The sequence below is a fragment of the Phyllostomus discolor genome, chromosome 11 (assembly GCF_004126475.2).
Source record: "Phyllostomus discolor isolate MPI-MPIP mPhyDis1 chromosome 11, mPhyDis1.pri.v3, whole genome shotgun sequence".
In the NCBI taxonomy this organism is placed as follows: domain Eukaryota; kingdom Metazoa; phylum Chordata; class Mammalia; order Chiroptera; family Phyllostomidae; genus Phyllostomus; species Phyllostomus discolor.
The window spans coordinates 86,344,721-86,357,911 of NC_040913.2; the positions used below are offsets into that span (position 1 = coordinate 86,344,721).

Genomic DNA, 13,191 nt, shown 5'->3' on the forward strand with positions numbered 1-13,191 from the left:
ATGTCTCGCACTTTAAATCAAACGCTAGAAATACGGAGCTTAGCGAGCACGGCATGTGGAAGCTGAGATAAGCTGAAAGCTGGGCACCTTGTGCCTGTCAACCAGGCTGAGAATGCAAAGGAAAAGTCCTTGAAGGCAATTAAAACTGTTATTCCAGTGAACACATGAATGATAAGAAAGTAAAACAGCCTTATTGCTGATATGCAGGAAGTTTTAGTGATTTGGATAAAAGATCAGACTAACTCCAAGTAAGCCAAAGCCCAGTCCATAGAAAGGGCCTAACTCTTCAGTTCTGTGAAGGGGAAATGGGGTGAGGAAGCTGCAGAAGGAAAGTCTGAAGCTGGCAGAGGTCGGTTCATGAGGTTTAAGGACAGAAGTCGTCTCTATAACATCACAGTGCCCGGTGGAGCAGCAACTGCTGAGGGAGAAGCTGCAGCAACTAGGGCTATGCTTATTGAGAATAATGCTTGTTAAGAACGTGGTTGCACAACTCTATGTGTGAGACTCTGCTTTCAGTTCTTTAGGGTGCATATCCGGAAGTGAAACTGCTGGGTCATATGGTAATTCTATGTCCCATTTTTTTGAGGGACTTCCAGTTCTGTTCAGTGGCCATACCATTTTACATTTCCATCAACAATTACCATGGGTTCTGACCTCTTCACATCTTTGCCAACCCTTGTTAATTTGTTGCATTTGCCATCCTAATGTGTGTTAAGTGGTTATCTCGTGGTTTTAACTTGCATTTCCCTAGTGAGTAGTGATGTTGAGCACCTTTTTTTAATTTTTATTATTTATTTATTTATTTTTAGAGAGGGAAGGGAGAAAGAGAGAGAGAGAAACATCAATGTGCGGTTGCTGGGGGTTATGGCCTGCAACCCAGGCATGTACCCTGGCTGGGAATCGAACCTGTGACACTTTGGTTCACAGCCCGCGTGTTGAGCACCTTTTCATGTGCTTATTGGCCATTCGTGTAGCTTCTTTGGAGAAATGTCTATTCAACCCCTTTGTGTAATAAACTCTAACCACAGAGTAGAAAACCATCCCTGAGAAATGGGGACAGCATAGTCTTATCAAGCAGAATTAAGTGAAATCCTTCCTTTTGGCCTACAAAAAAGAACAAAGAAATGATTCTCTGTACTTGCTGGTAGTGACAACCACATACAAGATGCATTGTGAAGAATGAAACTGCAGCCATTTCTTTAGCGAGAGTCCCTAGGATATGGCTAATCTTTACTTCCTTTGCAATTTCATCTAAAAAAATATTTATTGAGTACCTGTTATATTAGTTTACGATTCCTGCTATAACAGATTAGTACAAAGCTAGTGGTTTAAAACACATTTATTCTCTTACTGTGCTGGAGGTCAAAAGTCTAAAACCAAGGTCTTGGCATGGTCTTCCTTTTGGAAGCTTCAGACAGAGTCCCTTTCTTCCCTTTGCAAGCTGCCACAGGCGCCTGCTTTCTTCGGTTCATGGCCCCTTACGTTACTCTGATCTCTTGCTGTGTCTTTTTTTTTTAACTTACAATTTTTTTAAAAAATTGTTCCAGTTTTATTGAGATGTAATCAACACACAATGTTATAGATGCTTAGGGTGTACAAGAGAATGTGTGTATATTACAAAAGTCACCAGAATGAGTCTAGTTAACACCCACCACTTCACAGAATTTTTACTCCCTCCTAACTTTTAAATATACAATATAGTCGCCATGTTACTACAGTAAGCACCATGTTGTACTTAAACCTCTTGCTTCTATGGCTAGGACTCCCATTACTGTCTTTGATTACTGACTTTCTTGCTCCCCTAAAGCCCACCTGGATTACATTGTGTCCACCTCGATAATCCAGGTTCATTTCCCCATCTCAACATCCTCAATCTCATAACAAAGTCCCTTCTGCCATTTAAAGTAGCATATTCTCAGGTTCTGGGGGTTAGGAGGTGGACATCTTCGGGGGACCATTATTCTGCACCGCCGCCACCACCCCCCGCACTATGTGCCTGTTAATTCAAAATCGAAAAATCATGACATCCCTTGTATTCTACAGAGATCATTTTTCTCTTAGATTGTTTGAACAACCCACCTCGGTTGCCATTAGTAAGAGGGTTTCTCACGTGTCACCAGCCCCTGGACCAGAGAATTAGTTGTCTGAACTGCAATTTGCTGATATAAACAATCACAAAGACACAGCCGCCCCATTTTTATTGTTACCGTTGCTGTTTTGGTAAGTAAGTACAAGAAAACGAAAGGAACTTTCCCCATCAAATTGGCACACAACTAGCCCCACCACTATTCCGCTTCATAGCGGGAACCGTAGCAGTAAGACCTGGACGGAGCACTGGGCACCTCCGGAGGACATTGCCTTCCTGCACGTGCGCCTTCCAGCCGAGCGCTGTGGGCCGGGCCTCCCACTCCCCACCCGAGCGGGCGGGGCCGGTGGAGCCTCTCTAGGCCGCCGGAGCCCTCCGCGCTCTATGACGCCCGCGACCAGCTGCGCAGCGCCGAGGCTCGACCCCCGCCGGCTTCCCGCGACGCTCGCCACTGGGCCCGTGCAGCTCCTCCCCCTCCTTCCGCTGTCTCCGCCCCGGAAGCGCGTCGGCGCGTGCGCACGAGGAGGCCTTCGGCACTCCGGCCGGCGGCGCGGAGCGAGCTTTTTCCCGCTTCCTCGCCGTTCGGGGTCCGTTTCCTCTCTCCGGAGCCGGGGCAGCGGCGAGCACTCGGGGTCGGTATAAGGAGGCGCGCGGGAGGGGAGCCGGCGCCTGGCCAGCCCCTCGGGCGGCGGGCGTAACCGCGACGGAGGCGTCCGAGAGGCGGGTCCCTGGCGCCGCCCGCATCCCCAGCCCCGGTGGGCACGGCCTGTCCTCCAGGCGCCTTCGGGGTGGCGTGAGGGTCCGAGGCAGCTCTCAATTAGGAAGTGGCAGCGACCAGGAGCCGGGGCAGGTCACCACCGCCTGCGGATTTGAACCTGAACCCTGAGGTGGGAGGAGGGGCTGTCAGTTGTCTTCCCGCCGCCTGGAGGGAAGGGGTGGGGTCTGGACCTCCGCTCCTGAATCCAGATGTTTACTGGGGGACTAGACTTCGTGTACCTAATCGATTACCGTCTTTGGGCCGTGTTACATAGCTAACTACCGAAACTTCAAGTCATAGGAACAGAATGACAGTTTGAAAAATGCCAGTTCTGATCTGTGCGCTTTCCCGGGGAGACTGGAAAGCATCGCGGACGCTGCTGGAGCGGGGCTGATGGGGCGTGTCCCCGGCAGCTTTGGCGAACACCTGTCTTCGCTGAGCGCCGCTTAAGGGTTATTCAGGCCTGATGAACTGCCATTGAATGTTTACCGTTCCCCAATATGTTGTAGAGAGATTCGTTGCTGTGTTAAGCCCGTACGTTTATTATGCTCTAATATAAATGGAATCTCACTAACGTTGAAGTAAATATTATAGAAAGGATTGTTTAGTGGGTGGGATTGTTGGATCATTTTCCGGTGAATTAAGTGAAATCACCTGAGCGTTGAAATCCTTAAAATAACCGTACCTGTTGGATATTCTCAATCCATATTTAAACCGGGAAAGTTTCCCGGGCACTGGGCTACGCACCGCCTCTCCCGAACTGTGACCAGCTAGGGAGGGTACAGCTGTTGGGGACTACCGGCATAGGGTCAATGCAGATAAGGGGACAGTGTGGTGGGGGGAGGGGAGGGACGATGACGGTGGGAAAGTATCAAGGAAACTAGCTCAGGGAAGAGAGGTGACTCTTAGGACATAGCTGTCAAAAAGCAGAACCAGGCTCAGTCTTAATTCTCAAACTCCATGGGATAAACATTCTTTGAGTAATATACTTGTCAGATTCTACTTTAGGTGCTATGAGACTTAGTGATGAGGTCGTTCTCAGGGGTTCCCAGTCTGGTAAGGAGACGGCAAGGCAGGGGACTGTTAGCTGTTGAAAAACAGGGATTTCAAAGACGTATGTAATCATTGGGTTTGGGGACTTAGACCCAGTTCACATAATCTTGGGGCTGGGAAAGAGCATGTCCTCCTAATGCATGAATGCCCTCTGCAGCAGCCCAGCCAGTGCACGGTCAGCCTTTTCTCCAACTTCATCTAGTGGGGCGTGGCTCCTGCTCTTGGGAAGTGGCCGGGTCCAGCTGTGTTTGGGTGGCGCAGTTGGTTGGAGTGTTGCCCCCGCACACCAAAAGGTGTTGAGTTCCACACCGGGTCAGGGCACATGCAGGGGGCAACACGTTGATGCTTCTCTCTCACAACACTGTGTCTGCCTGTCTCCCCTCCCTCCCTGTGCATCTCTCTGAAAACTCAGTAAATATATCCTTGGGAGAGGATTAAAGAGAAAAAGAAAGTAGCCCCAGTTCATTTTTGAGCAGTTCTAACGTTAAACTCAAGATGGCTTTCTAGTCCAGTGCATGTGCTGGAGTAAGTTCTGCCTCGAACTACAAGTAAGAACTCTAAAATCTGTTTGCATGCCAGTCCTGCAAGTCTCTGAGTACATTCTGTTCTGAAAATCCTTAGTCACGATTTACATTTCACACTCTTCACTGTAGCTCCCAGAACTAACTGCTTCATTCCCGAAGCTCTGGGGTGTGCTATGAAATTGTTTGCTTTTAAAATTGAAGAAACTTTTAAAAAATTTAACCTGAAAGGTATTCTTAGCCATGGAACAAAGTCAGAAAGGAAAAAACAACCATGATTCTTTTTTATTTCAACTCTTGACTCTTTGGATTGTAGGATGAATTATCTGACCAAAGAAAAGGTAGCTCTCTTGGGAATTTAATGACAGTGGGCGCTAAATTCTTTTGGGAATTTAGTGGTAGTGGCCATTTAATAGGTTTGTTGTTTTCCTTTGTGAGCTGGGGCGGGCAGAGTTGGGCTGGTAACTGTCAGTCAGACGCCTCACCTTGGTGATGACCTGACCGCGACCACAGCCCTCCACAGGGTTCCCATTCTTCTCCTTGATGCCTCTTTCCCACCCTCATCCCTCCTCTCCCCGCAAGGGCTCAGGCACTTGCATGTCTGATGTTTGCCCTTCCAGTCCGGCCTGTGTAACTTTGTGTGTTGGTGCCCATGAGGAACAGAGTCTTGTGTGTGCTTTAAGTTTTTCATAATGGTATTGCTGTTCATTTAATTCTGCTCTTTTAGTAATTTCATAGATCTCTGCTCATCCTTTGTGACTGGTGTATAATATACCACATACACCATTTGGCTTATCCATTTTCCTCTTAACGAGACATTGGATTTTTGTCTAACTCACTGTTACTACAAGTAGTGCAATCTTGAGCACCCTTGTGTTGACGGGAGAGACCTGGATCTTCTTGCTGGCGCATGTAAAGAATTGCAGATCAGCAAATCTATTAGTGTACAGTCAGTTTATTAGTGACCTGTTCCCACGGAAGAGAACGGGACTGGCTGGGGTGGGGGGTGAAAGGCAAAGTTTCAGGGCAAAGCTGGGCAGCAAAAGTAAGAGTGGCTGGAGACCAGAATGGCAAGCCCCCTGGTGGCCTGAGGCCAGGTGGGGGCCAAGAGCACCCCAAGCCCGACAGAGAGAGAGAAGAAGAAGAAAAATTACATATTGATCACTGTGTTAATGTGGTACCAGCTTTCCTGGAGCGATGTGACTACCCACCCAAACGTAGGTACATGTGGGGGTCTGTTAGCCTGAATCCATATCTTGCTCCAGACTCCATTTGTTGGTGTTGTTATAAAACAAATGTGTGACAGGAGGCAGTTAATTAAGATTGGGGCACTTTCCCAGAGTTATTCATGGGCTCTTTTTGTAAGCACCAGGGACTCCCTCTTAAAACATAATGACCAGAGGTAGACGATTAAACCAAAGTTGTTTTATAAGCCGCTGCTTTGGGCACTGTGGACCCTCTCCTGCTTTCCAGGCCCTAGGATGAAAGCACAGTTTCAAGGACTTCCCTCCTTCCTTGCTAACATGGTGTTTCTTGGGATGTTGGAACACCTGGCAGTAGTATCAAACCTGGCTCAGGACTGCTGAATTAGCAGGTGAGGCACGTCTTCCTCCTCCTCCCTGCCTTGCTTTACTGTTCATTCTACCTAAGTGATGAAGGCGTTTCCTGGCAACCAGAATGCTAGATGCTGGCCGGTAACAGCAGTGCAGTTACTTCCTCTGTCTGCAGCCTCGCTTGTACACGGGCCTGGGAACACACAGCTAGGAAGTGGCGGAGTCGAGCTTGAACCCTGAACCCGCGTGCATCAGACGCAGTTCATTCATTTTCACTTTGCAGACTCCCGGCCATCACCCACGTGCCTAATTTGTTGCATGGACACTGCCATAACAGTAATGGAAATACAAAATAGGCAATGGGGTTGTTGATTTTTCTAACAGGTCAACTCTTAATTTATACCCTTTTTTCTCCTGGCTTCTGTTTAAATATATAAATTGTATCATTAGTAATCCAGCATGGGCAATCATTCTGTATACTGCATTTTTCATGCTGATATAGCCCCTAAATCAGGGGTCCACAGATTCTTTCAGGAAAGGGGCAGTTGGTAAATATTTTAGGCCTTGTGGGCCATGAGTAGGGTCTCTGTCATTTTCGCAGCTCTGCCCCTGTAGTGGGGAAGCTGCCGGAGACGCACCTAAACCCCTGAGTGGGGCTGCGAGTGGGGCTGCGGGAGGTTTCCGTTCCTAAGATATTTGACCCTCTTCTCCCAAAACCCTTGGAATTTCCCAGGGGTTGAAAGTGGTTCTGGTGTTTTTCTTATGTTAATGAGGTGAGTTTTGGACCCTACCCAAGGGTGGGGCTGGTTGCTGGAGAGTCCATCAGATTAAAGGTTTGGAACTTCCAGTTACACTGACCCTCTGGGGACAGGGGTTGGAGATCGAAGTGCCAGTGGCCAGGGACCTAACCCTCACTATGCAATGAGGCCTCCGGAAAACCCCGGAGAGCTGGCTGGGTCTTCGTGCAGAGAGCTTCCGCGGGGAGCTCACCTTGCACCTCTCTTCATCTGACTGTTGACACGTACCTCTCAACGTCCTGTGTAATGACTTGGTACTCCAGTGAGTAAATGGGTTTTCTTGAGTTCTGTGCACTGTTGTAGCGAATCAAATCCAAGGATGGGCTGGCGGGAAACTGGGTTATAGCCAGTCAGAAGTACCGGCAACAACCCGGGTTTGTGTTGGGCACCCTGAGTTGGAGGGGTTTGTAGTCTGGTAGTCGGAAAGTGCAGGTAGCCACCGGGGTTTGTGACTGGTGCCTCCAGTTGAGGGTGGTCGTGAGGGACTGAGCCCTTTTCCTGTGGGATCCCATGTCCCTAGTGTCAGAGTGGAGTTGAATTCTCAGACACCCTGTTGACGTCTGAGAATTGTTTGCTGGTGCGGGGAAGCCTCTTACATTGGAATTTGGTCTGGGAACCTTTTCAAACTGTGTTCCTCTAGAATTTTTACAGAAACAACTATCAGGCCAAATTTAGCCCGTGCATAGTAGTTTGCTGGCCCCTGGTAAGTAATTATTTAATGAAATCATAATATTCCTCTATTCAAGTTTTTTCAGTATTACAAACCGCTATTGTTAATACCATTCCTTCTTAATATTGTTAGGATAAATTTTCAGAAATGGAGGTACTGGTTTAAATGATTTATGATTTTTTTGTGCCTCCAAAATTTTTTTTTAAGATTTTATTTATTTTCAGAGAGAGGAGAAGGGAGGGAGAAGGGAGAGGGAGAGAAACATCGATGTGTAAGAGATACATCAGTCAGTTGCCTCTTGCATGCCCACAACTGTAGACCTAGCCTGCAACCCAGGCTTGGGCCCTGACTAGGAACTGAACCGGCGACCTTCCAGTTTGCAGGTTGGCACTCAGTCCTCTGTGTGGCTCTAAAAATTAATTGCCAAATGTCTTTAAGAGACAAGCTTCAGTTTTTATAAATTACTATTTGAGAGAGTAGACTTTGATTTCAGTATGGGTAAATATTATACCTAAAACCATATTAGACATCTTTTTTGAGGATTTTGGGAAGAGCTTTTCTTTTGTCACTTTGGATTTTAAAACATAAAAAGGGTGTTAATCTGTGTTATGGGAGGTAATATTTTTTGTATTTTAATATTTATTAGCTGTAGGTTTTATAATCTAATTTTCTTAAATATTTAAGATTTACTTAACACATCTTATCTCAGTTTAAATGTAATAATGTTAGAATTTTAAAACTCATTTGTACTTTGATTAACTTTCATTTAGTTTAAATGTCCTTGAACATTGTACTCCATTTGCAAATTTATTTCACTAGTAGCACAATTACAATTTTAGTATACAGTATTTGATTTTCTTCCTCAAACATCTGACAAGTCACACTTAACAGACCTAATAAACTCTTCCTAAGTACTTAGATGTGTATAAACCTAATAAGTCTAAACTTACTGATTTAATCAGATTCCCTTATTAGTTTAATATGTCAGAATCTCTTAAATTCTTTAAAACTTTAGGCAGACAGATGATCTAATGATGATAAAATGTATTACCCCATATACTTTATCGTGTTGAACTTACCACATTAGTATTAATAATATAAGTTTTAGTTGATTTTAAAATCATGTTCATACTTGTTTTTATAAGTTGCAAGGTCACTTAATTAAAGGCTGCAGAGTATCATGGCCGATTTAGGATACAGATAACATAGTTTTTTATTGTTTGATTATATATAACAAAATTAACCAAATTGGATATAATGAGCACATGATTGTCTTGTTACCTGTATGTTATTATTGGGAAGTTGTATATTGCTTTCCTTTAACATAACTCATACTATTTGCCCCTTTTGAATATCAATTTGGACAGTGTCTTCCCATAGAATTACGTTTTCATTTTTGCATATGTTTTGTTTCTTGTTTTTCAGTTTTAAATACCAGCTTGAACAGTGAAAGCCCCTTTGAAACAGAGTCTTTTGTTTTGTTGCCCCTAACTCAGGCGTGTTTGAATATTGTGCTTTCTGTCAACAGTAAGATATTCCAGGCCCTTTTTGAGCCCCTCCCCCTCTCAGAAATGGAATCAGCTGCTCTGATTTTTTTAAATTAATTAATTTTTTAGTGGAGAACAGTATTAGAGGTTATACTCTGAATTCAAGATTATTAGTAATAGAAGTTGTGGCACTGCTGGTAAGACCAGTGAGAAAGAGAAATATCTCTAACTTAATTTCAGTCGTACAAAGCATTAAAATATGTTTAAATCAGCAAGTCAGCTGGTAATTTAAGGTCTGTAACCAAAACAGTGGTTTCTGCACTATGCTAGAGGCACCTCCTTTGAACATTTTTATGTATTTCTCCCAGTATTTAACTCTGTCTAAATAACATGCTCTCATTTTTTTACTTTAAACAGCCCATTTGCTATAAAATCTCTTCGGTTAGACTCCCTTTAACACAGTAAGACATGCGGACCCTTCCCTTGTCCTCTTCCGTACTCGGTTACGTCCCGGGCTGTACGTCCCGGGTTAAATTTTAGAGGTTTGCCCCTAGCTGCCTGGATAGCCTGTGCCTGTGCCGTAGAGTTGTGGCTGCCCTTTGAGAAGGACAGAGGCAGCTTCTCTTTCTCCCGGGAACCTTCTCCTTTCTGTCGCTGCTTCAGTACCCGCGGTGAGGGAGCAGTGAAATGGGTGGTTTGCCATCTGCATTATTATACCGCTCTCACTGAAATGATGTGTTTGTGCTGGTGTTAACGCCATCCTTCCTTACTCTGCACTCTGCCTGCACTTCATTTATGGGAGGCACCTTTTCCTTAGGGTTCGTCTAGTATCCATGTCTCTGATGTCCCCGCCTCGATGATCTGTTTTGATTTTCTTGTGAACTGAACTATTAGGCCTGTTTTTGAAATCACTGACACAACCTGGAAGTGCTCCTCTAGCCCCATTATCGCTTCTCTGACTTGCTGGGTTTTGGTGGGGTTTTGGGGGGTCATGTTTCTCTTAATGTATTAACCAAACCTCTTTGTTTAGGAAGACTGAATTCCTACACAAAAATAAGGAGTATCTTATGATTACTTTTTAGTCTGATTGTTACATTTTTCTCCTTTTTTAGATATATTTTTGCCATCATGGATCAGTTCGGAGATATATCAGAAGGTGAAGTGGACCATTCTTTCTTTGACAGTGACTTTGAGGATACAAAGAAAAGTGAAAGTAACTCAGTTTTTGACAAGCAAAAGGATAACCCTAAAGAGAGAACAGACAAAGATACAGAAAATGTAAACTCAAAATGTAGAATGCAAAGAAACGAAAATTATCTTACTGAGAAAGGAAATGAAAGACAAGTGGTAATTCCTCCAAAAGAACACGTAATAGAAAATGATAATACACAAACCAGAAATTCTTTACCATTGACCACTTCTTCGAGATCAAAGAAATTGGGTGATGCTACAACAGGACGTAAAATACACCTGACCATTCCAAGTAGAATTCCCAAAACTGCGAAGGAAGGTGAAGATGATTACTATACGGATGGAGAGGAAAGCAGCGATGATGGGAGAAGACATCATGTCCGGTCCAAGTCAGCCAAACCATCCAGTCAGGTTAAAAAAGGCCTAAGTAGAAAGTATTCCAAAAGGAGCTCCTCTTCCTCTTTGTCCTCCTCAACTTCACGGTCCGATTCTTCAGATGCAGACTCTGATAATTGTACATCTGATTCATCTCCGTCATTAAAGAAACCTCTCTCTCGAGTAACCCACTCGTCACCAAAACAGAAATCTAAATCGGGAGTACCATCGGCGGGAACACAGCCTTCAAGTACTAAACCGAAAGTCGGTGACCGCACCGAGGAATCTGAAGACACTGTGACAGACGTCACTCCTTTATCGACCCCAGACATCAGCCCTGTGCAGTCTTTCGAACTGGGCGCGTCAAACGATCAGAAAGTAAAAGTTAAAAGGCAAGAAAACGTGAGTCAGGAAGTGTATGGAAATGTTGGGGATTTAAAAAATAATTTGAAATCGGCCAAAAAAGGAAGAGAAAAGCATGGGGCCGATCTCACCCCGAAGTCCCCGGTGTCGGATTCCAGTTCAGACCGCAGGCACAAGCAGAAAGCCCTGAATGACACCATGGACCTGAATCATCTCTTGAAAGGTAATTTTTCCTTTTCAAAACTGTTGCATTTAAATATGAAACTTAAAGGTATATTGAGCTTAAACATTACATGCTTTGACTGTATTGATTTTCGTAATATGCTTTGTTGTTTGGGATAATTCATATCATAACTTTACTAGAGATTCCAGTTTACCATAAAAGTATCAGGAAGGTCATCCTTTACATCATTGCACAGCTGATCAATCAGCTAGGCCTGAAAATGACTTCACACTAATTCTTTTTGTTGTTAGTGCCACACAAACTCCAAATGCCTAGCGGGACCAAATGGGTGAGGTCGTTGAGACGGGTGGAGCCAGCTGGGGTTTCCCACACTCGGTAGAGACACTGGCAGTAGATCTGTGTCGCTTTCGCCTTTTCGGAAGGCAACAGCATGGAGGTGAAAGTGACCTGTCATCTTCCCACCGGGGAAAGTGGCAGGAAGGCTGGCAAGTGAGAGAACTCAAAGTAAACTGCAGGGCAATATTCAGATTATGTGTTACAGGGTAAAGAGCATTACTTGAAAAGAATTACCTAGTTGATGAAATTGCATAATTCAATTCAAGTGTAAATATTTTTAACTAGAATAATCTTTATTGTTATATTTCCGTATCAGTTTATTATTATCCACATTCATTGGAAAGGAACAAGGCGTTTATTCCAGGTGGACTAAGGGCAGCTTCAGACTTTCCTTTAGACTTGTTGCTGTAACGGAAAATACGGGGCTTTGCAGGTTAGCTTTTAGGTCGGTTGAAGATAACATTTTCAAGTTGTAAGTAGAATTCTCTTTGTTTGAAGTGTTAGTTGAGAGAATAAATCTTGAGCTTCATAATTTACACGGTGGTGAAAATGTAAGGGTGTAAATAAATTCCCTATTTAGTCAAATAACTCATAGGTTGATGAAGTGATTTTGGAGCATTTTGCACTTGGGATTCATTCCCTCTCTGGGAGGTTTGCTTTTCCCTGTGCTCTGACTGTCCCAGGTGCTCAGTGTGTCTGAAACACGGGACTCCCACTGGCCATCACCACCCAGTGGCCAGGCCTCTACTTACAGTGCCTTTCCTGGTAAATGCTCATTCGGCCTCTTACAACTTTCAGGATTGAGCCATTTTCTATTGTTGATCCTCTGCTTCTTCCCTCTGACAACCAGAGTGTTGTTTTAAAAAGCAATCCCTACTAATTTCGTAACTCTTTTCAGTGGGCTTACTCCTATATTAAAAATAAAAGCCAAATCCCTTATCGTAGCCTAACAGCCTCCCAGGCAGCACGTCGGTGTAGTCTGGAGAACCAGAGAGACAGATTGATAAAGCAAACACTGATGCCTGGGCCCCGCCAAGGGCTCTCTGATACAGCTGGGGTGATGTGCTGTCGAGGCTGGTGAGAAGAACGATTGCCCTGCACCGTGTGGATGTCGCCTGCAGCTCTGTTCCATCTCCTGTTACTTGGCTCCAGTTGCACGGCCTCCTCACCGGTCTCGGAACAGCTCGCACCTACGGGGCACTTGCACTTGCCGTTGCCCTTCGCGTAGGCTGCTTCTGTGTCTCAGGTCTCGGCCTGTAACCACCTCTTCAAAGAGACTTTCTTAACTTCTGTCTAGTTTTAGCTTCATGCCCTTGATTCCTACCCACCTCTCTGTCCCAAAAGCCTGTCTCCTCCCATCAGAATACACATTAGACTCTGAAATTGGTCGTGTTTGCTTTTCTCTCCCCTTAGAGTGTAAGCAGCAGGAGGGCAGGATCGTATTCCTTACTAGAATCCCAAAGTCTAGCGCGTGTTGGCACATAGTAGATGACACCTGTCAACTGAGGGAACTGTGAGGGCGCTTCTGTGCTGCACGGCTCTAACAGTTAGGAAATGCGTTTCACGTTTCACTGAAATTTGACTTTGTGTCAATTACCCATTAGTCTTCCTTAGATTTGCCATCTGAAGTTTCATAGAATAAGTCTGTGCCTCCTTCTGCGTTACGACCTTTAGTAAACTTGATTAACACTCTTCTCTAGGGAAAGTTGCTAATTCTTTGTCAAGCTATCCACTGTAACAGTTTTCACTTAAAAAAAAAAATTCGTATGGCCACTTTCCAGTCTAGAAGAGCTTCTCAACTTCATATGCATACAGGTC

General features: G+C 44.7%; 1 protein-coding gene across 3 annotated transcripts in view; it reads left to right on the forward strand.

The window, feature by feature from the left end:
• The first annotated feature begins 2,587 nt into the window (after positions 1–2,587).
• CFAP97 (cilia and flagella associated protein 97) overlaps positions 2,588–13,191 on the forward strand; it is a 28,717-nt gene continuing 18,113 nt past the window's right edge. Inside the window, exons 1-2 of one of the 3 annotated variants that reach the window (XM_028526956.2) lie at positions 2,588–2,718; positions 10,037–11,076. In XM_028526956.2, coding sequence (XP_028382757.1) covers positions 10,053–11,076 — 1,024 coding nt within the window. In that variant the 5' untranslated portion in view covers positions 2,588–2,718; positions 10,037–10,052. Of the gene's footprint in view, positions 2,974–3,043; positions 3,296–10,036; positions 11,077–13,191 lie in introns of those variants that run through there. The other 2 variants (XM_028526959.1, XM_036011760.1) reach the window with 2 other exon arrangements.